This window comes from Malaya genurostris, chromosome 1 (assembly GCF_030247185.1).
Source record: "Malaya genurostris strain Urasoe2022 chromosome 1, Malgen_1.1, whole genome shotgun sequence".
Lineage (NCBI taxonomy): Eukaryota > Metazoa > Arthropoda > Insecta > Diptera > Culicidae > Malaya > Malaya genurostris.
The window spans coordinates 157,416,943-157,443,375 of record NC_080570.1 but is presented as its reverse complement, the minus strand read 5'-3'; the positions used below and the strand labels follow the sequence as shown (position 1 = coordinate 157,443,375).

The window sequence follows — 26,433 nt, the reverse complement described above, 5'->3', positions numbered from 1 at the left end:
TTATTGATATATACTCGCCAGCGTATATTTTCGGATGTGTGAAATAAGTATATCAGTTTTATTCGTATTCACATCCACCAGTGCTGTCTCTGACATTACCCACCCGCGTTTTGTGTACATTTACATACTCCGTGGTGGTGGAATATTTCAATAAATCTAAAAAGAAACGATTTGTTGAATTAAACAGATGTGTAAAACTGTTGAGTACTTTTTGGCATATTTTTTTTTTGTCTACATCAGAACCGAAATTCTGTTCCAGAAATTTGTACTGAATCCAAGAATTAAATTCGGTACCTGGGACAGACTCAGAGTCGAGTTGTAAAAATTTGGTTCGGTATCCAGATCGAGAATACAGTTCATGAATGCAGTTCTAGAATTCTGGAATTGAACTCATTTTCAGAATCCTAGTAACGAATTTTGTTCCAGCATGTAGCTTCTGAATTCTGAGTCTTAATTGTGGAATTTGAATTCTGAAACTTAAATTAGGAATTGAATTCTAAAACTGAATTCAGGAATTAAATTGTGAAACTGAATTCAGGAAATAAATTATTCAGAAGTCAGTTCCAAAATTCGGGTTTGGAGTTCCAGAGTCCAGATCTAAAAATCGGTTCCACAATGATTCTATATGAGAAAGGCAATAATGGGGCCTTTCTGACCAATAATGCATGGGAGGATCGATGAGTGCGTAAAGCTGTAAATGTAGTATGCGATATGAGGTCACTCAGCCGATAAAATGAACTGTTCACAGTGTACATGTAAGATGCGCTATTTCAACAGACTACTTCTGAGATTTGGTTTTCTTTATACACTAAGGTCTTTTTTTATACGGTCTTTTTTATGCAGTTTTTATTATGCGACTTTTTTATGCGAATTTTCAGAGTTCTGCGGTTTTTTTTATGCGAATTTTCAGAGTTATGCGGTTTCCTTTCTGCGGTTTTTTATGCGAAGTTTCAGAGCTATGCGGTTTTTTCATGCGAAGTTTCAGAGTTATGCGGTTTTTTATGCGAAGTTTCAGAGTTATGCGGTTTCCTTTCTGCGGTTTTTTATGCGAAGTTTCAGAGTTATGCGATTTTTTTATGCGAAATTTCAAAGTTATGCGGTTTCCTTTCTGCGGTTTTTTTCATGCGAAGTTTCAGAGTTATGCGGTTTTTTATGCGAATTTTCAGAGTTATGCGGTTTCCTTTCTGCGGTTTTGTATGCGAATTTTCAGAGTTATGTGGTTTTTTATGCGAATTTTAAGAGTTATGCGGTTTCCTTTCTGCGGTTTTTTATGCGAAGTTTCAGAGTTATGCGATTTTTTTATGCGAAATTTCAAAGTTATGCGGTTTCCTTTCTGCGGTTTTTTTCATGCGAAGTTTCAGAGTTATGCGGTTTTTTTATGCGAAGTTTCAGAGTTATGCGGTTTCCTTTCTGCGGTTTTTTATGCGAAGTTTCAGAGCTATGCGGTTTTTTCATGCGAAGTTTCAGAGTTATGCGGTTTTTTATGCGAAGTTTCAGAGTTATGCGGTTTCCTTTCTGCGGTTTTTTATGCGAAGTTTCAGAGTTATGCGATTTTTTTATGCGAAATTTCAAAGTTATGCGGTTTCCTTTCTGCGGTTTTTTTCATGCGAAGTTTCAGAGTTATGCGGTTTTTTTATGCGAAGTTTCAGAGTTATGCGGTTTCCTTTCTGCGGTTTTTTATGCGAAGTTTCAGAGCTATGCGGTTTTTTCATGCGAAGTTTCAGAGTTATGCGGTTTTTTATGCGAAGTTTCAGAGTTATGCGGTTTCCTTTCTGCGGTTTTTTATGCGAAGTTTCAGAGTTATGTGGTTTTTTATGCGAATTTTAAGAGTTATGCGGTTTCCTTTCTGCGGTTTTGTATGCGAATTTTCAGAGTTATGTGGTTTTTTATGCGAATTTTAAGAGTTATGCGGTTTCCTTTCTGCGGTTTTTTTCATGCGAAGTTTCAGAGTTATGCGGTTTTTTATGCGAATTTTCAGAGTTATGCGGTTTCCTTTCTGCGGTTTTTTATGCGAAGTTTCAGAGCTATGCGGTTTTTTCATGCGAAGTTTCAGAGTTATGCGGTTTTTTATGCGAATTTTCAGAGTTATGCGGTTTCCTTTCTGCGGTTTTTTATGCGAAGTTTCAGAGCTATGCGGTTTTTTCATGCGAAGTTTCAGAGTTATGCGGTTTTTTATGCGAATTTTCAGAGTTATGCGGTTTCCTTTCTGCGGTTTTTTATGCGAAGTTTCAGAGCTATGCGGTTTTTTCATGCGAAGTTTCAGAGTTATGCGGTTTTTTATGCGAAGTTTCAGAGTTATGCGGTTTCCTTTCTGCGGTTTTTTTCATGCGAAGTTTCAGAGTTATGCGGTTTTTTATGCGAATTTTCAGAGTTATGCGGTTTCCTTTCTGCGGTTTTGTATGCGAATTTTCAGAGTTATGTGGTTTTTTATGCGAATTTTAAGAGTTATGCGGTTTCCTTTCTGCGGTTTTTTTTATGCGAAGTTTCAGAGTTATGCGGTTTTTTTATGCGAATTTTCAGAGTTATGCGGTATTTTTTATGAGAAGTTTCAGAGTTATGCGGTTTTTTTATGCGGTTTTGTATGCGGTACGTAAACTCGCATAAGAAGACTTCAGTGTATCTCTAAATTAGATTAATTCAAGTTTCAAATAAGTTTGTGTCAAAGCTGTGCCCTTTACACAAATTTTATTTATTTGAGCTCTAGAAGCAAACGTCTATGATTTTTCCAAATAAAATTTTATTAGAAGATTTCCAAGACGACGTTTGCTAGAAAACCTGATTTAACGAGTGTATTTTTATGTCAGATTTGAACGTCATTGCATAATGATATTGTCTTCGATTAGGGAAAATATGAAAATAGCAGAAATAATGTTCCCTTTTCGTCAATCATAGATGGGAGGATCGATGAGTGTGTAAAGCTGTAAATGTAGCTTGCGATGTGACGTCCCTCAGCCAACAAAATTAAATGTACACAGTGTACATGTACGATGCGCTACTTCACCAAACTGCTTCTGAGATTAGGTTTCTCTATAACCAATCTGCTAACAGAACACGTTACGTCGAAAGTGAGGAAGGCTACGATGATGAAAAATCGATTCTAACTTGAACAATCATCAGCCCGAATCCCTGCTCTATCTAGTCGAGTTTCGGATTCATGTGGAACAACACAATTTCAACGATAGCTGAACTTTTCGTTAAATTGACCCACCAAAGCTGCGAGCCGCAGGCTATTGAAAAATCACACAAGCTCCCAACAAGTTTCGCATTCTCGATTATGGGTTTTATTCGGTTGATGTGGATCAAAACAGTATGGCGAAAGAGGAATAAAAACAGTAAACATCGACCAAAAAAAGATACCCGTAAACAAATCCAATGCCGCATTTCAATTGAATTGCTTTTCGGAGCTTGCGTACATGAATATTACCACTCTATGGCTCTATCCTTCGGGTGAAAGGTAAATGTACCGAAAAAACAGTGTGGCATTCATTGGTAACCACCCGTACCGAAAAAAAACCGAATCCGAAATAGAGCCATCCACCCTAGCTGCTATTCCACAATCTGTCCACGGGGAACGTGAGCGTAAAAAAAAACATGACTGAATATTATTTTCCTAACGCTTGAAGCGTGTTTCACTCCCGGCACTGGAAACGGATTCCCGCGCGGACCGAGATTTTCACTTTTTGCTCCTCGCTGAATGATTTCGACGCGGGAGATAAAACTCGAACGCTACAACGACAACAGAGAAAAGGTAATAAAAAAGTGAACGAGTTTTCCACAGCTTTTTTTTTGCTCTTGCCCCCAACTACCTTATCTCACTGTTGCTGCTCGATGCGTCTGAATCTGTGCTCGTGTGTCCGTTGACGTACACTAGATCCTTTTGTAACGCAGCGAAGAGGGTTGGGAAAAGACTTTTCGAGTCGAAAAGTGAGGGGTCTTTAAACTAGGATTTAAACTGATCAATAACTATAATTAAAATCCGTCACAATTTTGTCATCGTAAGTCACCAACGTTGTTTGAACGTTCGGTGATCTGCGATCAGGTATTAAGAAGGAGGGAATAGGAACGAACAAAAACTGCATCAGGACACCCCTGGAGGATGTAAACTAAGGCAAACTAAAGGATAGGACCGACTATCAGAATACAATATTCCGTATTATGTTCATGAATATATGAAAACCGTCCAAAGCAACACCAAGTGGAAAATTCGCTTATACATATTCAACGGTAGGTAGCAAAAAAACACCTTTCCGAAACAACAAAAACCTTCCACATACACAAACATATTGGCGAGTGGAAAGCAGTAAAGCGATAGTCGTTTTTTTTTCGCCTCTCCAGACTGACAAACAAGATGAATATGCTTTTAAGCTTTTGGCTTATTTTGTGTGTGTGTGTGTATGTCTCGTGTTCGATTCGGCAATCTAACAACACTTTGATAACAGCTGCTTCCGCTTCGAAATTGTAAACATTCGAGTTAGTGAGAAGGGCTGATTAATAACTGATCGCATAGTATAATTGTTGTCAATTGCACAACAAATAGTTTGCGCAATTGCTGTGTCATAAATCCGTTTTATTTCTAGAAAAAAATACTCATTTCGTTACAAAGTAGATTCTAGCACTTTGAAAAAAAAAGAAAGAAAGAAAACCCCGCTTGCATGGTACTTGCTGACAGTTAACGGCATTCACTTGAGTATTCAGGACTCTTCAGTCCACGAAAGTTCAGTCAAACACCTCGTCAAAGGCTTTCGCCCTACTGTGATGCAAGCAGTGGTACTTGCATGGTTCAAACATGAAACCCGTGTAGAGCACCAAGTAGATGGTAATTAAATAATGCACAGTGCAGTGATTTACCGGAAGGCTCTTGCTTCCCTTCTAATAGAGAGCCGCCGCTACAGTTCTTATTCTTATGCGTAGACGGAAAAAGAACATTTTGATGAGGGTGTATAATCATGTGTCAAGTGCGACCCGATGGTGTTTGAAGTGCGTAGGATTCATTCCTCCCCCTTTGGCACTGTTGACTTTTGTTCTGGGTGGAATGTGCTTTCCGTGTGATGATCTAAGGATTGCGTTCTCCGCTTTGGTCGCCGAGCATGGGGAGCGTGATGAATCTACCGGGTACCGAGTTTCAAAACCACTTTAACTGGATGAAGAATGGGTTGAGACATTCCGTTTTGTTGTGAGAATGTACCTCAAAACATCTCAATTATTCACGGAAAAGCGAAAAAAAGGTGATAGAAATTATCATTGGTAAAATATTATGACAAAAAAAAACTTGTCAGAAAGGGGGCATGCAGCGACCCTTCTTATTTAACTAATTCATCCTACGGTTTTTTGAGATTAAATTTTCAAGATTAAATTATTTCAAGTTTGTTCAGATAACAACATCGATAGTGTGGAATCGACCAAATCAACATCCACACTACTCCAATATGAGAGCAGTCCCGTAAATATTTGTTCAAAAAATTAAATAGCCTTTTCAAATCAAATAATGATTTACACTCGCTGTACGGACGGGCGGACGGAAACCAACCTAACACATTTCGGTAAAGGCACCACACACAAATCAAATCACTTCTCACTCTCAAAACAACCTCCCGTTACGATGATGCCGACCGTAGGCAAAATATTGGTAAATTACCCGATAATTATCACATCCATTCATTAACAAATTAACATCTTTCGGCTGAGAGGGAAAAATTAGCGTGCTCAGCATTATTGCCAGTGCAAACAGTGAACTGATCTTTCATATAACTTCTTTTTCTTTTGTTTTCTTCTTGACGCGCGTACATACCCGGGCATGGAAAACAAATCCAAAAACCACACAGCCAACACTCATGTCCAAAGGCGGAAAACGTTGTTCGAAAATAAACAACTAACTTCCCGGCCCTTCCACCTTCCACGAAGAAAGATACACACACACACTGCACTGTAACTGAGTGAGGAATTAGAGAAACACTGATCCGCAATCGTTGCAGCTTCGTGTTCGATTTAATAGTGTTAATTTTAGCTACCGCATGATAAATGCGCTGACCCCACCAATCCCACGGCGGCAACCTCCGCCGGAAGGGTTTACCCTGCATCGCAATCGGCCCGGGCGTTGTAAATGATGAAGGAATTATGAATCAGGTGCGAAAAACCGACCACCAACTGCCTGGCCAGGACGGTCGGGCGGAGTTAAATTTAAACGTGAAACAAAATAGGTCAAAACAAACCATTCATTAGCACTGTGCTAATTACCCGCCCGGTCTACACTGGCAACACTGACCGAGTGGTTAATGAGCTGCGAAGAAATTGTTCCACCCGACTGCTAGCCGCGACGAAGAAAAAAACCCGCAGAGCGCATTACTGTTTCAACAGGATTGTCTGAAGGCCCAACACTTTAGCAACTGGAGATAATATCTTTTGAAAATCATTAAAATTGATAAAGTGGTTCGACGAATGCAAATTTGTCCCGATGGATGTGACAATATGCAGTTCATTTGGCAACACCTTCAACAACTCGAATATTACTTGAAAAAAAAAATAGTGGCATAACAATTCAATATTAACTGCAACGCACTGACGAGTCGAACAAAAAACGTGACAAAAAAAATTTTAGAGACTCGAAAGATACGAGTTAAAAAAATTAAAACTAATCTCCAAATAGCTAGAGGAACATGCCACTTGAGCCAATTAGGTTTGAAGTGCTCACAAGTTCCTATCAAAACCGCCTGCAGCGTTCCTTGCAATTCATAAATTAGCATTTTGCATATCATCCTTAAAAAATTTGAAAGCAAAATATGTCTTAGAAGTAAGAATAACCTTTTTGTTATTCATACAAAACTGAATAACCTAAACTAAATACGCGTGGATTGCTTGCCAATTGCAAGGTATCGAGAACCTTTCTGTAATGTTTGAATCCATTTGATGCAAACATTTCATTTAGGCGGGGCTGGTTGATAGAACGGTGATCTCGGAACACAATTTGCTCTGTATACGAAATTAGTAATTCGATTGAGTCAACCCCTTCCTGAGTCCTGAACTAAAGCTATTTGCGTGTATAAACAAAACACATGGAAATATCGGCGGATGGGTAATGTCAGAGACATAACTGGAGCCATACCAGAACCTGGATTGTGTACATTTAGGAACTGGAACTGAATTTTGGAACTAAATTCGGAATCTGGAACTGGCTACGAATTCAGTAGCAAAATTCAGGTCAAGAATACAGAGTTCAGATTCCGAATTTAATTCGGAAACTGAATTCTGAGCTTCAATTCCAAACCAGGTAAGGAACTGAGCTCAGTTCCAAAATCTAGTTCCAGAACTCAAGTTCCGAGTTGAATTCTAGCATGCGAGTTCTGAATCCTGAAACTGAATTTAGGAATTAAATACTCAAAATGAATTTAGTAATTAAATTCTGAGACTGACAAGTTCAGGAAATAAATTCTTAAAGTCAAATCAGGAAATAAACTATGGTTCATAAGTTGGTTCCATAAAAGTACAGATTTGAAATCTTGTTTCCGAATCCAGATCTACAAATCATATCTTCAATATTGTTCCAGAATTCTAAAGTTAAATTACTGAGTAATAGTTATGAATTCGAGCTTAAATTAAATCTCTAAATTCAGTTCCAAAATATAGTTCTATAACCCAGCTTCCGAGTTGAATTCTAGCATGCGAGTTCGGAATTTCAAGCCAGAATTCTGGAAATGAATTCTAAAACTGAATTTAGTAATTAAATTCTGAGGCTGGTTTCAGGGAATAAATTCTGAAAGTCAAATCAGGAAATACAAATCACAAGTTGGTTCCAAAACAATACAGATTTGAAATTTTGTTCCAGAATCCAGATCTAGAATTCATATCTTCAATATTTGTCGTTCCAGAATTCTGAAACTGAATTACTGAGTCAGAATTCTGGATCCGTGCCTAAATTAAATCTCAAAATTCAGTTCCAAAATCTAGTCAAGAAAGCTGTTTCAATTATCTACTTTCCGATTCTAGAGTAAGGATTAAATTCCAGACTATTAGGCTGTGAACCATCTCACAAATTATTTTAACTTTTAGTTAAAATTTGACAGTCGACCAGTTTTTTTGTCGTAAAAAATAACCCTGGTTAGTTTTGACATTTCGATAGTTACTTTCCAATACTGAAACAAAATTCCAGTTTAAGATCTTTCAGTGAAGGAAAACACTCCAATAGAAATATTCAATACATTTCCAAACGACGTAAATTTTTCTCGAAGTTCTCTGTATTGCAAATATTATATCACTTAATATAATTTTATTTTCAGTGCAGAATAAAAACCCAAATATCTTTCCATCCGTCGAACTTTAAAATGGGCTGCATTTTTAGTTAGATTTAACTACTCGACAAAAAATAACTGCTCGACTCCTTAAAACTTTAACTAAAAGGTAAAATGATTCGCGAGATGACTTTTATATCGTCTGCGTATATTAGAACTTTGTTTCTTTTTTAAACAAATGAAATATCGTTGAAAAATAAGATGAATTAAATAGGGTCTAAATTAAATCGTCCATGGAAATGACGTGAATGAAGTTCATTTGTACGATATAATGCTAAATTCTTCATAAATTTGACGGAATCCAATCAGTTCCGGTATTTTTGAAGATATCGAAATTATTTAGGGCATCTATTATGTCTAGCACTTCGATCTGATTATAAATGTCTTAAACTCTGGAAAGAAGCCAAAATATTAACGATCTCTTCGGAAAATTTCGTGTAGATTTGTTGAAAAAGAAAATTGACGAAAACATTACAAATTTCCTACTAGTTTTCCTGTAAATAAATTCATGGCGGAAAGTTTTCTGATTTCAAATAACTGAAGAATTGTTTTTGGGAAAAATTCAATCTCCTGTTCAGCTTTTGGAGCTACACTCTTTGGATGCAGTATCAATTGCTAGACTTTATCACAAATGTGTAAGCAATTTAAAAAATTGTCACTGTTGATTTCTTTTGTACTTTCTACGTGGTTTTGTTTTCGTTTCTAATATGCTAATTAAATCAAACAAGATACTTTGAACAACTTTGTCGTCTATTTTTTTTTTTCAATGTAACCAACTCGACTACAAAGTAAAATGGTATATCCATGTTTCATCCACTGTCACGTACCAACGCAAGAAATCCGGTTTATTGCGACTAAAAAGATTTAAACAGCTCCCTGAATTGTTTTTATTTTTGTTTTGAGCAAAATTCAAGATCATAGTCGAAAATTTTTGTTTTTTCATCATCATGGCTTCCTTCAAGTGCTTTAGAATTGTTTCAGGACATTTCTAATTTTTCGTTACCAGTAGCCACTGAGAATTAGGTCTGGAGAATATGGTTTGTGAGGAATCGCAAATCGTAGCTCAGTTCGTTCAATTTGGTCATTGTTTTCATTGACACGAGTAACGATGAAAGATGTTTATTTTCTTCTGCATACGAGGCAGCTTTTTTCGATTTCACTCTTCGAACGCATCAATAACTTATTGTAATAGCCACTATTAATGGCTTTTCCCTTTGTAAGATAGTAGATGTAAATTATACTTCGAGCATCAAAAAGAACTGATGCCATGACATTTCCTGCTGTCTGTTGCGTTTTCGGACGGCATTCCACGGCAGCACGCTACCCGGTTGGCAGCCGATTCGACTACGGGGTAAAATGGTAGATCCATGTTTCCTCCACTGACACATACCAACGATAGAAATCCTGTTTATTTTGACTAAACAGTTCCAAACAGCTCCCTGAATCGTTGCTTTTGTTAGATTGTGGCCGAACACGGCAACGGTTTGAAAAAGTCCTTTCTTATGCCCAGATTTGCAACAGCAGTTCTAGTTGATGTGCTAACCATCACAGCAATCTCACGAACTGTGATTTTGCGGTCATCCATAACGATTTCCAAAACTTGATTATTATTTTCCGGATCGACTGCTTCCACCCTGAGCGATATCAGTGCGAGCGAGCAAATCCTTGTTTGTGAAGCAGTAGGATCCGAGTAACATTTTTCCCATTAGAAAGCAATGTTCAATCGATCAATTTCTCCATTTTTTCACAAAAGTAAAAGTAACAACACTTCTATGTCGGTAGTTTTCCTGTTGTTTGTGATCCGATTGAAGTGAGAATTTGACGTATGTTATCTGAAGATTGATACTCTCGAAAAACGATGATAGTTCAACATTACAAACATCATCTCTTGCACAATCCTGGGACTTTTTGAACGGTGTGGTAACACAGAAAATGTACAGTATACAATTCTTCCACTTTTGGTACTGTAGTTTTATTTTGAAACGGCTTCAACAGCAAGAATCATGCCTTTCACCAATGCGAGCTTCATTTTACTACCTGGATTGACTGAATTTCGTCATGAGCAAGCATTTGATCTCCCATCCAGGTGTTTATAGTTATTTTATTGATGGCATTTTTCATACCATCTACAAGAAATGCAATACTCGAAACATGTCTCATCGGTCGTCTCTCAAGATTTATCTGAAAGTTTTAATCTATCAGTTATTTGATATTATGAAAATAGTTTTTGATTGTATGCAAAACGTTAATATTGATGATTTTCTGGAAACAGTTTACAAATTTCTTTTCAAGTTTCATTTGAATTATTTCTAACCGTGTTTCATCAAATGAGATAGGACTTCCTCGGCAACCGGATGGCGCGCCATTCCCCAACAGATGGTGTAGCTTGCATCGCTCCGAAATAGAGATGGTAGCACCGTAAACAAACAAACTTACCTTATCATCGTCTCCCTCACTATCACAGATATATCCTTTGCCGGAACTGCACCGGCTGCTGGCATCGCTGAGCCGGTCCCGCGAGCTGTCCGCATCCCGCTGGGCTACCGACGAGGTGGTGAGCCGTTCCGAAGCTCGGCCACTGTCGTCCGAGGTTCCCGGGTCGACATTCGGTGGCAGCGAAAGATTCTGTGAAATTGGAAGAAAAGAGAAAACTTGTTTAGTAATATGAAGTCACAAAATTGTCACCCTCGGTGTGGGGTTCTGTCCGAAACCGAGGGTTGGCGATAATCGAGCTGTAACAGATAGCTAATAATCACACATTCGGGACATCCTTTCATGTCAGAGACAGAGCCACAGAAAGAGTGGCTTGATTAAATGGTCAACGCAGCAGTGTAGCCCGTTTATCACTTTGTTGTGGTCCGGGCGGTCACACACACACACTGGACAACAGACAATCGACAGATAATGACACATGGTGAGCATCGTACATTTGAGGTTATTAGAGGTGACCGAACTGAACAGGACTGCGGATGGATGGGGAGATTGGCCCAGATCTGATATCCCCACGTCGATTACTACACAACAAGACGGATATTGATGACACGAAGAGGGATGGCGAGAGCAAACTCTATGTTGTGATGATTATAGGTTTTATCTCTGCGGTAGGCCTAAAGGAAATGAGCCCCCTCATGTCGTGACTAACCAACATGATGATACTTATGATGATGATGACGATGGTAATGATTATATCGGAAAGTTGCAGATGGGCTCATCTGTTACGTCAATGAAATCGGATCATTCTTCACTATTGAACTTTTTCATGGCGGAAAGCAATTTGCGGAAAGAACCAACTTTCCCACCGACGAATTACCATCGTAGAGACCATCCACCATAACAATTTAACGTAATTTACGACTTCACTCCCATTAGACACAGATTGCTATCGTTTCTAAACAGACAAATTTGCGTAAATTCTCAATTTCCTGTAGATACGAACTGTTTGCGAACGAACGGCGAGGAAAATCTGTTGTTGCACATACACAAACAAACAAACATTCTGCTCTATTCAATTGATTCCGTTTCCTTGCACTACGATTCTCGAAAAGCTGAAGCTGAAGTTGAGGTGAGGTTCCACATTGGATCCTGTAGGGACGGTGCGTTGCACTGCAGCTTAGTAAGTTCGGGTGAGTCAATCCGAAGTTGATTCTCCATTTTGGCGCAAACATACACACACACACACACACACACACACACACACTCATACACAAACTCACAGGTCGGCCTGTGCATGTTTTCCCTGGCGCCCTATTCAAACGGACCGTCGCCGTCGAGAGAGGTAATAAATTGCGGTACAGGTCAGGCCCTGACTGAGTTCCCGGAAGTGGATCGAAATGAATCTGTTTGGAAACCTGAACGTGCAACCGAGTAGAATGCAAAATGGTTTTCTCGCCTCTCGGTCTAAATGGATTGTTAATTAACACGTTTCGTTGTTAATTAATCTTACTTGACTTGACTTGAGAACCGATCCTGTGTGGTGGTTCACAGCAGTCGAAGTACAATAGTGTCAATTTTTTTTATCGAATGCGACCTGAAAATACCGGTGCACATTTCGACAGTAGTATCCGTTTGCGTAGATGGCTAGAGAGATAGACAGCTTTGGTACTAAAATCATTTGAAGCTGAAATACCAAGGCCCACTAAGTTTCTGTGGTGCCATTCCTCATAACCTTGGTTGATCGCAGAATAGTGGAAGAGGATTCTCAGTTTTTCAGTGGTGAAGTAATTGGCTGAAGAGAACATGGTTATTGGAAAAAAAATACTCAAATTACGAAAATCATCATTCTGCATTGGAAGGAAATTGCGTAAACCAACAACACAGATAATTATGCTCCCTGTCAACCTTCCATGTGTCGCAAAATGGACGTTTTTAAGGAAAACAAGTTTTTCTAACAAAAACTTTCTTATTTCCAGCACTGATAGTTTTTGATAATATCCGGCAACTAGCAATAGAGTATTCAGTGCAATTTTCTCACAAATGGAGTTTCATTGGAATTTTGGATTATAATGACTTTGAGTTTAATTTAGTTTTCGATAAAAATACACTGGATAAAATAAATCAGTTTGGACAAGAAATAGTTTTCGTTAGAAAAACTTCTTTTTCCCCTAAAAGTGCTCAGCTTGCAATGTATGAACGATCGGCACCTATCTTGGGACAAAATTTTATCAAAATCAAAAATGTTTTTTTGTTAATCGATTTTAAATTTTTACAGTCAATTTCTTTCAGTGTGGGATTTCGAATATATCACTGTTTTTGTAAAAACAGTTTTTTGTTTTTTTTATTCGAATATATCACTGTTTTTGTAAAAATCATCTGTGTATCACTTTTTGTAGCATTTCTCGTTTTTCCACTCTATTTGAAAAAGAAATGGGTTAAAAAAGTTTGACCCTTTTCAAAAGACAGTATAGATAAATTTTGGCAGTCTACACGTTCAGAAAGTTCCACACAAATCTGAGAGGGTGCAGCCAATATTTCAATAGCATGCAATTGAAAAATCGGTTTGAGTTGACCTATGTTTTCACGAGTCAATCACAGTGTGCTATAATGATATCATCCTCTTGATTCCTCTAACACGGCCGGCAGTTTTGATCGTTGCTTCACACATCCCACTTCCCATTTAGTAGCAGTTTTGCATCGGTCGGTATCGAGAAGCTTCACGTTATGCATGAAAACCTACCGCACCGTTCTGCACAGGACAAATGAAGGCTCTGTCACATTTTTTGCTTAGTCAGCGCCTACCTTCGTGCAGAGCGGATGGATGAAATATTCGCTTTGTCGTCCGTTCAACGAACTGCTCGGTTTGCAGTGTGTTCAGTATCGAACCGATTTGCACTCGATTAATTACGGTTCGTTAAAGCCGTAGAGAAGGTTGCTTGTGCGCATCAGCAAATGGACCTTTTATACGGATTTATTTTAATGCACGATCGAAAAAGACTTTCGATTTGTGTATGTGTTTCGCGTATAAGAAAATCGCTCCCACAGATTTAAAATCGGTATCGAACCGACTTGCACTCGGTGTGGTTCGATAATGCCGTAGAACAGGTTTCTTGTGCATTTTTAATGTCATCGTGATCGGTCGTGTCTCGTACTGTAACCCTGTAACGTTTTTTTCTGCAGATTTCCGTTGTTAGGCATTTTTTTATGGGGATTTATAAAGCAATGCAGTTTTTTAGTGCGGATTTACGAAATTAGATTTTATGCGGTACCCGTATAAAAAATCGTTGATCAACAACAAACCCAACGTTTCGACGTTGATGAGAAGCATCTTCTTCAGGGGAAAAAGAGGAAGATTTAGAACAATTTCTTCGGGGCTATTGACTTGGAAGCCTATGAACGTATCGACGTTCAAAAGATTATAGTTGAAAATATGTTTTGTTAATTTACGACAAAGCTATTTGTACCCATTAAAAAACAATGTATTATCAAAACACGAAACTCGTTTTTTTCCATTTTTTAAACAAACTTTAAAACGACTTTACTCCAACCTCGATAACTCAGCTGTTTCTGGTCGGATCGACTTAAACTTTTGACCCGTTTCAAGCAAAGGTTAGTACTCTAGAGAGACGTGGTTACTGGTTTACTACGAGCGCCATCTCTGCTTTACTCTCGGGACTTATTGATCCATGTGTTACCTTCGTTAATTCTCAAAATTCCTCAATTGGTCGAAGTTGTGGGCAATTTGGTGGATTCATGTCTTTTGAGATGAAAGTGACATTTTGTTAGTATGCCATTCTACCGTTGATTTCGAGTAGTGGCAAGAAGCAAGATCTGGCCAGAAGACAACAGGATCCTTGTGGCTTCGAATCATGGGTAGAAATCGTTTTTGTAAACATTCCTTGATGTATATTTCGCTGTTCATTGAAGCAGTGGTGATGTAGGGTTTCGAAATCTTACTGCAGCTACAAATTGCTTGCCAGACCATAGCTTTCCTACCAAATTTTTCGACTTCAATCGATGTCTCGGACTGGTTTAACACTTGCCCTTCTCGCACCGTATAATATTGTGGTCCCGGCAAGGATTTGTAATCGAGTTTCACGTAGGTTTCGTCGTCCATGATTATGCAGTTTAAATTTCCAGCCAGAATCGTATTGTACAGCTTTCGAACCCTCGGCCTGATCGATGCTTCTTGTTTCGGACTACGTTTTAATTGTTTCTGCTTCTTATAGGTTCGAAGATTCAAACGTTCTTTAGCACGAAGAACATTTGACTTCGATGTGCCCACTTTTTAGGCCACATCCCCAATCTCCTTCTTTTGCTCGAACGCCTTCAGTATACGTTTATCCAACTGAGGGTTAGCAGGACCTTTTTTTAGACCCGTTTTCGGTTTATCCTTGGTTCATCCTCACCGAACTTCCTGATTGCATTTCGCACGGATTTTTCACTCACTCCTTCCACTTTTGCTATCTTTCTCAGCGACAGTCCGCGTTTTGTGCACCATTTGTACACAATTTTTCAACGTTGTTCTGCTGAAAGTCCACGCATTTCAAAACAAACTAATGAAAACGAATAAACAACTGCACAAGTGGTTAGAGAAGAGTGTAAACAACAAAACGCAGCCATAAAAATTGAAAGATTCAGAACCATTGCGAAATGGAAGCGGTTTTTGGTTGCGTCCATACTTTCTGGGACAGTCTTTACTAGTCTTTAAGATCAGTTATTAACGTTTGATGATTAGCGTTTTTCGAGATATGTGCAACCTAGTGACTTTACTTGAATATTACAATTTTTGACAACGAAAAAAGCTTAAAAATTTCGAAGGAACTATTGTGGTGTGGGTTCGAGTGAAGCGTGTCTGGTTTGGAAACAGTACCGATTTTGTTCAGCGCGCTTTCAAACAATTCGTAAATGTGAAAGTTTAGGAGTGTTCCAATGGAGTGAAAACGTTTGAAATGTATAAGCAAAGCCCTTTAAACATTTTGCATTCTCATACAACAAACTGTGCAGTGAAAATCCATCATCTGATCGAGCTTTTTCGAAATCTGCAGACTTAATTAAGCTTTAGATTCCTCACCTTGTGCCAGAAACAAAACCGACGACGACGACGACGGCTCATTGTATTTCCATCTAACTAACTTTCCGATTGAAACCAAACAAACAGACGGCGGTTTCTCGTCGGGTAGACAAACAGACCGACACACAACCGGCGGGATTTATCTATCGTTGCACATGAAAATAATCTTTACTTTTATTGATTTTCTCGCCAGTCATCATCTCTGGCTCCCTTGCACGGTTCGAACTACCGCCTCTGTCCGCTCGTTCAATCTTTTCTATCACCACATTGTCTTGCTTCGCTACGGTGGCGTTTCCATTCCGAGAGCTAGGTTTAGAAGAAGGTTTGCACGATTTGATCTCTCTCTCTCTCTCTCTCTCTCTCTCGCTCTGAACTGCGGAGCAGCATCGTACGATGTTTGACTATGGTAATAAAGATATTAGAGAACATGACTTTTAAATTAGCTATTTTAATTTATCGCCGTCATCGTCGTCGTCGTTGTCGTCGCAGTCGTAGTTTGGGCACTCAACGCAAGTGATTTCGAAAGATTAATTATGCAGTCCATCCCACTCCTCGCGTTTTACCTTCGGGTGAAGTTCGGTGAGTGTCGTTTTGGTACGAAACCGCACATGTTGTGTGCTGCTGATGCTGCTCAACAGAAGCCAGATTCGTTGCCTCGTGCAGGGATCTCCCCGTGACCGACCGAACTGATAAATTGCTTTGATTGAGCTCGTGACAGATGAGGTCTCGTCTCGTACGAGACGCTGTTCTGTTTTGCGTGGATGAGAATGTCGATGGTCTGACTTGATTTATCTTCCCACGGTTTGGACGGATATGGGAGCGAGCAAGCGCAGGTTTTATCTGATCTCATGATCACCAAAGATTCCATTTTTAAAACTTCAGACGAAGGACTCCGCCGAAGGAACGCCGAATTGTTAACACCTCTTACACATCAATTATAGTTAATTAGAAAAAAATAACCGCAGCTAATGGCACAGAAATTGTTTTACGACCGACCGATGTTGGATCTCGCGAATACCACGCGCGATGTTTATGACCGTTGAAGCTCTCCCCGACACTCCTCAGACCAAAGACGCTGGTGTTGTGTGTGTGCCAAGTGCGCAGCACACGGCTTCTTGGCTTACATGGCAAGTATTTCAACACGCACTATCATCAGAGCATCATCGCTTCCATTTATATCTCTCACGGAGTCTCCTCCGCCGCCACCTCGTGCACCATCGTCGGTTTTAGGTACACACCGGCATGCGGGAAATGTGGTCGTTTTCCTTTTCCGGGCCGTATGTGGAACCACGCCGAGGTTATTTAGTGTATTAATTTCGAATTTATTAAATTATCACGTTCGTATTTCAATCGCAGTGGCGGTGGCAACGGTAAATGGGGTGAGGATGAGGCGTTTCCGTTCCATCGCTGTCGGTAAACGGGATCAGTATGGTGTCATTTTGAAAGATAAAAACATGGGGACCTTAATACAAACTATTAACAAGTAACTATCTGATGCCTTTCTATGAGTCTATTATTACCGTTAGTTAATAGTTGCTGCACAAGTTTTGAAATGAGAGGATGTGAATGATCTTGCGTATTATAGCACTGCTGTAGTCGCAGAATCGATAGAAAAACTTCATCTAGCTAAAGAAGTTAAAATGTTTCTTCTAATGTTTGAATCCATTTGACGCAAACATTGCATTAAGGCGGGGCTAGTTGATGGATCTATATTCTCGAAAAATAAATTACTCTACGAATGAACAGGATTAACACAAGTCTGCTACTCCATTGAAACTACATTTTCAGAGGCCTGGAATCACTTAAAAGGCTTGTTCGCGATAAAACCTGAACACCCCTATATTCGTACTACAAGCTTCGAGATCGAAGATGGCGTCGAAAGAAGAGCAAGTGCGAGAAGCAATTGTGAGCGGTCGCAATGAAAATCCGAATCCGTCAGTAAGAACACATACAACAAAGTAACGCTCTAAAATCTTTCGATACACGTTTGACAACAACCAAAAAGACTGGGAGCGGAACAAAAACGCAAATTTCAGGAACCACCAGAAGGACGCGAAGGTGAAGCAAATTTTGCAGAAGAGACCAGATCTTTCGCTACGTACTGTGACTAGAAAAATAAAACTGTCTCCAACTTGCGTACATATTTTCAAGCAAGTTACGTCAATTTTTTGGGGTAAAAGTAGGGTGGCTCTCAAAGAACATCTTCCTTGTTCTAATGTTGTATGAGCAGTTTTACGAGAAAATCGACTTCCGATACACGTTTGACTGGGAACGAAACAAAAACGGATCTGAGGAATCACCAGAAGGACGCGAAGGTGAAGCAAATATTGATGAAAAGACCAAATCTGTCGGTATGTACTGTAGCAAAAAGATAAACAAAACTGTCCCCAACTTTCGTGCATAGTTCCTAGCACCTGTAAGGTGTGAGCCTCTTAGTTGCTAGTCTTTATACGACCATACAACGGAACGAAGTAGAGGAGCATTCCAGTACGAAGAAAAAGGTCAATTTTCCCAAGAAAATAAATGGTTTAGCAAGCAATATACAGCTGTGGTCGTGCAAGCCAAAGTTTCATCACTTCCTAAAGAAGCGATTGTTACCATTCCTAAGCAGGCATGACGTTCTCTCGCTATTCTGGTCTGATTCGGCATCTTGTCACTGCATCAAAGATGTGTTGAAATGGTATAAAGCGACAGGAGTTAATGTTGTATTCAAAGAGGCAAAAGCCGAACCCACCTAACTGTGTGAAAGAACTCTCTTAATACAAACAACAACTTACAACTATTTAAAAACTTTGAAAACCTTGAACAAAAGCAGCTAGATCGGTTCCATGAGAAGTCTGCACCATCTTTAATGGCTGGAGGAAACTCAAAAGTTCGTAGTTTCTTCAGATCAATTAATTAAAGGTAAACGATTTCTTAAACCCTAACCGGACCCGAACCCAACCGGAGGTAAAAAAAACTAATACCCGTACTCGACTCGAACCCTAATTTTTCTTTCAAACCCAACTTGTACCCGATCAAAATTAAAAATCTTCACATAAACCCGACCCAACCCGAAAAAACTCGAGTATTCGGGTTCGAATATCCAAAACTCGACCAAATTTTTGAACCCGAAACCGACACATATTTTTTTCTGAACCTGAATCCGACCAATAGCTGTCGCGTTCGGGTTCGGGTCGGGTTTCAGGTAGAAATCTGGACCATTTCTAATACACTGCTTCTATGTTAAATTTTTTCATGCGAATTTTCAAAGTTATGCGGTTTTATTATTTTGACCTAGAAATGCACAAAACGTCGGTATCTCGGAAAAAAATCTGGTGTTATCTCGAAATCTCAAAATTCCCGGTAACAAAAAAAGTTTTGCCTTTCTCATATTTTCCTTAGCTTCACGGTTTTTTATTGCGAATTTTTAGGGTTTTGTGGTTTTTCTTTCGTACAAACTTTCGAAATTATGCGATTTTTATGTGCTCTTTTTATGCGGTACGTATGCCACGCATAAAAAAGAGACTTAAGTGTGATTGTGCAATTTGACGAAATGACTCTTTCCGAGAGATGGATCTTTTCGGTGAAGTAACATGTTGAAAAATGGTAAATTTACTCTCGGTTATCGATGAAACGGCATTCGGTGAAATGAACCTAAATGCCATTTGAACTAATACTGGTTTTCAAGTTATGTTAATAATATATTGAGCAAATTTTGTGGTAAATTTTCAGTATTCTCCTTTTATGCGCATTTTCTAAGTAATGAGGTCTTTTTATTTTATCAGAAATGCACGAAACGTCAAGCTTTGCTGTTTTCACGAAAAAAAATCTGATGTTATCTCGAAATTTCAAAATTATAACTTTCAAAGTTGGCTATTTTTAGGCGAATTTTCAAATTAGAATATCGAAAAAAATTGATATTCAGAAAATTCACAAGACAAATTCTAGTGAGACTCGGCCATTTTTAGACCATCTTCATATGTAATTTTAACAATTTGTAAATGAATAAATTTCAGTTTCCATTAAATTTTAGAACCATGTAAAGACATTTTGGATATAAATTTCATTTAACTGCACAAATTCTCCGAAATATATCCCTACATGTTTCCCACATTTGGAGAAAAACATTAAAATTATCAAAATCATCTTACTGATAACTGATAAATTCATAGAATTTTCAAAAAATTCCAAACCAAGCTTCTTTGCAAGTTTTCTTATTGACAGATCCGGATTTTTTTTGTCGCTCAAACGCAGCTGGCAAAAATGAACAGTTATTCTTGGCCAAAATAAACCAGTATCTGAACGACATATTGAATAATAATTATCAAATCACTATAGTCTAGGTTCCGGCGCATTGCTCTTTTACAGGTAATGAAAGGGCAGATACTTTAGCCAAATGTGGCGCTATTGAGGTTGAAATTTATGAGCGACCGATTGCTTTCAATGAATTCCAAAACGCGTTTCGCCAAAGAACGCTATGGAAAAAATCATATAAATTGACGAGAATTTTGCATACCTTAGATGTGACAATATGGTGGGTGGATGTAGCAAGTGCCTATAAAAAGGGGGGTGTAATGTTTATAACGGCGTAATTCCCGAACCACCGAACGGATTGCCACCAAACTTGGCACAGCTACTTGTTGCTCTTCAGAGATGGTCATAAAGGGATTTTCAGGGGGGATGAAGCGTAGCAAGTGTCCTTAACAGTGGGGGTCATTAAAAAATTATCTAATTTGACGAGAATCGATACTTTTTGAAGACCAAAGATACTTTCTGCGTAACTTAAGTGCCTCTAAAAAAGGGGAAAAGGAAGGAGGGGGGGGGGGGGGGGTTTAATGTTTATAACGGCATAACTCCGGAACTACTGAACGGATTGCTATCAAATTTGGCACAGATACTTCTTGCTCTTTCGAGATGATTATTAGGACATTTTCAGGGGGAGGGGGGACAATGACGAAATTTATCTAATTTGAAGAGAATCGACACTTTTTGAAGACTATACATACTTTTTGCCTCTAAACATCAGCAGCAAAATATTTCACGCGCTGATGAAGGGTTTCCTGAGGTATACGTAGTTAGGGATTTTGTTGCGAATATGCCTTAGTTTCTGCACTCGATTTGTGTCCAGCGATTCATTAGCGGACTTGACTTGTGTCGTACGCTGGTTATCGTACGTGTCCAACGTTTTCTTGGCGAAGTAAGCACTCTGTCCAGCTCCGATAAACGAAGGAATCGAATAGGACCTGATAACCATTGTCGATGCAATTTTCAATGGTTTTTTTTTAGTGAAATCGTTTGACTAATCTAGAAAACACGTTCCATGTTTTCTGTCGATTCTGTGAGATTCACAGTTTTCGTAGGGTCTTACCGTGTTGCAATAATTAAAAACGAATCAATCAGGCTAACGTGTTCTTCCTGGTGTCAGCTCTGCGAGTACCTTTGCCAATTCGAAAACAACCAGTTCTGCTCCCATTAAAACGAAATCAATTATTCCCAAGTGTCGTGTTTGGTCGTTCGTCCTGCCGACAAAAAGCAGAAGCTCCACTCGGTTCGAGTGACCGTCGGCACCGCTCCCGCTCAGCCCAGAATTCGTTCGTTCGAACAGTAGACAACTGGAAAGCAAAAACCTCAATCACAAAATCTGATTGAAAAAGTTTACCACGACCAGATACGATTCAAAGCTGTTGCTGTTGTTGCTGCTGCTACTGCAGAACACCAACAAAAACAATTGTGGTTTCGACTTTGTCGTTTGCTATTCTATGCAAAAAATTCCAGAAAACAACAGAAACAACTCTGACTTCCACACGATCAGAAAATGTATTGCAGAGACAAATGTAGCACAGGTTGTTGTTCGTCCGTCCGCACCAAACCCACCTCAACCGGTTAGTAGAAGAGCTAGCGAATGCTGAATTTGACGAATGCACTGTTCTTGTAAGACAAGTGAGCTTGGAAAGGGAGGACACAGAAAACAGAATCGTACCGGCATCTTTACCGCGTTTTTCTTGTAGGATTCCATTTCGTGAAATAAGCGGCGTAAAGTGAATATGCTACCGATTTTGGCAAGTATTATGTCAACAGTCAACCAATCAAACGTCTGACTAAGCTCATGTACAACCCGTACAATCCGTATTTGCCTTATTGAAATCCTACCCGGGCCCATTACAGGGTCGCTAAAGCGGACAAACCCCGAACGGAAAAGTTCAAAGAAAACTCATCGAATTCAAATCCCTGCTACCCTGCTAAGCTCTGAAAGTGTAAGGACCATCATCATCTGCGGGGGCCTAATCTGTTATTGATACTCCATTTAATGTCAGAGTTTCATCCTCCGTAAAACCTTAGCCCAACCCAACTCGAACCGTAACGCCTCCGAACTCTACTCAAAAGCAGTAAAAACTTTTCGACTAATCAGCCGGAATAGAGCTGAAAACTTTGGGGTTCCTTTCCGGCTCGAAGCTCGGTCCGTCGTTCGCCGGAACCGAGAAGTGTTCTATGCTAAAGTTTTACTACCCTGCCTGCCTGCCTGCTATTCTGCCAGCAGATGGCGCTTCTAAGACCGGTCGACGTTGGTTATATAATAGTGGGGAGCGAAAAGTTTTTGATTAGAGTTTGCAGAATCAATTTACCGGCAATCATTTCGAGATGGCGAAGAGCACGGACTCTCTTCTCCGATCGGCAGACGGAACCGGACCGGAGCAAGTTTAGTCTAATTGAGGCAATAAGTGAGTAAAAATTGCTTAAACTTTTGCGGTTTGGCAACACTGATGTTGGCACTTTGAGTACCTCCGTCGGTTTCGAGAAGGTGACAATCTCGTCTTTTCAACTCTGAGGCTTAAAAAGTTCGAGCGGCACTTGTGAAAATTATTTGCAAAAAAAAAACCCACACACACACAAACAAACAAACAACTAACTGTCAAATGAATAACATCTACAAACCTTCGTCGTGCGCGACAACAAAAAGGCCCGACAAGGATAAAAGAAATTAGAATAATTTTACCCACAAGAGCGGAAAAGTTTCACGAAACGAGTACAAACAAAAGCTTCGCGAGATATTCTCCGTCAGGCCAGGCCAGGCAGCAGCAGGAGGCAGGGCAAGAGAGTTCCACTTTTCATTTTTTTCCTTGCATCTCTTCTATCAAAGTAGGCGAAAACTTTTCACCGCACACGAGATCCCGCCGCGCTCAAGCATGACAGAGGAAGCAAGATTTACTGCTACTTCCGCGAACCTCCCCTCCCCCCTCCGTCGTCCCTGTGTTTCCGTGGCGGTGGGTCCCCGAAGCAGCACACCCGAGGACGATAGCGGAATAAAAGCCATGAAGAAATAAGTGTACTGTCTCTAATGGCGAGAAGCTTAAAAATTCAACATTTCTGTTCTGTTCTGCCACCCCTGGAAAACACACTCCAACTTGCAGCGGGACAAGCATCGGAGTGGGATTGCGCGTGAACGAAACGATGGTGACGACGACGACGACGACAACAAGCCATCAAAGGCGGTCGTCCCTTTCACGACCGATACCAGCTGGTACCAGCAGCTATTCACGGTTTCCCGGCACATCCCAGGGATGCGATGCTAACACACAAAGGACGTTCCTTTCCATCGTTATCAAAGTAAGTATAGTAGCAGAAAAATTTCAAACACTTTAAAAAAATGAGAAGCACTTCTTTCCAGTTTGTTTCCATTTTTTTTTGTAGTTGTTGTTGCCCTCCACCTCCTTGCTCTGGCATCCTTGTTGGGTTCTCGGTGCGCAAAGAGTTTCAATACAGTGGGTTCTCGCTATGGCGATTTATTGGATTTCATGCTTGCTTTGATTGAAATGTTGTGTTGAGAATGAACAGAAAAAAAAATGTTACTACGGGCACCATTTTGTCGATGGTTGAACGCTAAAAAAAATAGTTGGTTTTCATTATTCGTGTTCTTATGTGTTAGCTTACTGGACAAAGTTTAAGTTTTCAGGTAGCAGAAGCTTTTATATTACCTAAACTTATATTAAAGTTGTTCGAAATGTTAGTTACTGTCCGAAAGTTTTCACACTCGCTTGGACACCGCCTGTCATGTACACGCTAAATCGTACTCAAGTTTGTACACAAGTGCAATGTGCAAGATTGAACATCGTGTTTCAAACTTGTGTGCAAACATCGCGTCGTTTTTCACAACAGTGCGACCAGTTGAGTAGTGGTTTTCAGCTGTGGAGTTTGCAAAAGTATTTCAAATAAAATTGCAGATCACATTTTAGGAATTTGAAATTTGAAACATTTGTGATCTAACGTTTTTTCAAAATGTTCTCCGTGAAGAGCAATACATTTTTGCAGCTGATCGAAGCACGAAGTTTCGGAAGTACTTTTCGCACTCTTAAGGAGGTATCTCCAAAACATGCGTTTTTTGTATGCATTCTTCAGGCATTCAATAATTCACGCTGCGCACGAAAGTGTTTAGGGCCATAGTCCAAGTACCACCATGTGCGCGGATGGTTTAGGAAAATTTCGATGGAAAATTTGAAAAATTTGCCAAAACCAAAAACATACAGACCTTTGAACAGCTTTTATCTATCTGCAGGGCAAAATGGCTGAAAAATCCCTAGTCTTATCAAAAATAGCTCTGTAAAATGGGAGCGGGTCATATCGCCGAAAGCCATTTCGCCGAAAATCGTTCCGCCGAATAGATAATTTCGCCGAAAGTCGTTTCGCCGAAAGGGTCATTTCGCCGAAATGGTAATTTTGCCATAAGGGTCATATCTCCTACATGTTATGTCTCCTGTATAACTGATGTGGCGCAGCCACATAACCGAAGCTAAGATGGCCAGCCGAGTCGACCGCCGACCCGCCGTCGGAAGCGGCGGCCTCTTGCGTACAAACCTGTAACCGCCTCGTTTGCCCGGACTACTCAAAGCTAGGTTTCTTTGCTTTAGTTAGGTCCGAACGAGCGGTAGCGAGGTCAGACAGCACATGAACTAAAACGATGTGGCGTAGGCGCATTAGATATTTTTTTTTAATTTTCACTTAATAAACGGAAAATACCACCTACATTTGCCTGTTAGATACACCTATGCAATTGCTTTGATACTTACTAGCTAATAGTCAACAAGTTTTCTTGGGAACTCCTTTCTGAGGTTCATGAATCAATCTTTATTCAAGAGTACAACAATCAATCATTATTCAAGAAGTACAATGGTAAGTTAACAAAACGGGCGTTAACGCTATCATATTTCGTTTGTCTTTAATTTAAATCAATTCTAATTACGATTTCGAGACGATTTCAGGATTTGGCGAAATGACCCTTTCGGCGAAATGGAATTTTTCACAATTATCTGGCAAAATAATGCGATGATATAGTTTTTTTCTTTCAAATGAACCTTAGAGCAAATTCAGCAGCTGCAAGATTCATATGGGTGGTCTATAATGTAAATGAAACTGAAACAAACGTATCCCCAGCAATCCGTTTTAGTTTTATTTATTCGACCAGTTCTACTGTCAAATTTAAAACTGGTAAACATTGCCGTTCTATTTTTTCTATATTTGAAACACAGATAAAACACTGCTGGGGCTGCCAGTTTATTTTGTTATAATTTCTAGATTTAAATTTTAAAACTGACATAAATTATGCATCTAGAACTAGAACACTCCTGAATATGCCCTTATGCTGGCTACAAAGATTACATTCGGACATATTTTTGGAAAACCTTTTCACGCTTTTCATAGAAAATCAACGAATTTCAAAAATTTCAACGAAATCGGTTATATGAAATTCGTTGATTTTCCATGAAAAGCGTGAAAAGGTTTTCCGAAAATGTGTCCGAATCTGATCCTTGTAGCCAGCATAAGGTTTATTTGATAGAAAAAATTTCATACCATTGAATTATTTTTTCAAATAATTGTGAAAGATCACAAAAAAACTCATTTTTTCAGAGCTATTTTTGAAAAGACTCGGAAAATCCTCCGAATACTTTAGCCATTTTTGCCCTGCAGATAGATAAAAGCTGTTCAAAGGTCTGTATGTTTTTGGTTTTTGCCAAATTTTTCAAAATTTCCATCGAAAATTTCATAAAACTACCCGCGCGCATGGTATTTGGACGATGGCCTTAAGCTTGTACACGCTGAATCGTACTGAAGTTTGTACACAAGTACAATGTTAATGGGAAAATAAAAGTTGGATCCTGTTCGGCAGTTGAATGTTCTTATCTTCTTGCAAACAAATCATTATTGATTGTTCGGGATTGATGATTCATTTAGGCTCTAAAAGACCGGAGGGGATTCGTCCGGATTTCGTGAAAAATCTTGTTCTTTGATTAGTCACCCGCCATGATCTTATAAGCGTCTTTTGGAGAAACACGATGGAATATTGTGTTTCTTCAAAAGACATTTTAAGTTAGCGATCACTACGCGCTTTATTTTTGTGTATTTTGTTCCAAAAATGTTTTCAACGACCAAATGCTGATGCAGTTTTGAATGTTGTTTGAGAAAGAAGTTAGAAAAGCATTGTCACAATTTCTAGGGAGTAGTAATTTTTTTTAGAAATTTAGCGTACACTGAGGTCTCTTTTTACGCGTAACCACGGAAATCCGCGTAAAAAAAGCGTAACTTCGGAAATCCGCGTAATAAACCTTAAAACTGAGGAAAAAAAATTTTTTGATGTCAAATATCGTAAAAATGCATGAAACGTCCAGATCT

General features: G+C 39.3%; 1 protein-coding gene across 4 annotated transcripts in view; it reads right to left on the bottom strand.

Moving 5' to 3' along the window:
• Positions 1-26,433, bottom strand: part of LOC131426423 (atrophin-1) — a 388,733-nt gene that overhangs the window by 255,284 nt on the left and 107,016 nt on the right. For all 4 annotated transcript variants that reach the window (XM_058589126.1, XM_058589125.1, XM_058589128.1 and 1 more), the window contains exon 3: positions 10,719-10,907. In XM_058589126.1, the coding sequence (XP_058445109.1) occupies positions 10,719-10,907 (189 nt within the window). The remainder of the gene's footprint in view (positions 1-10,718; positions 10,908-26,433) is intronic.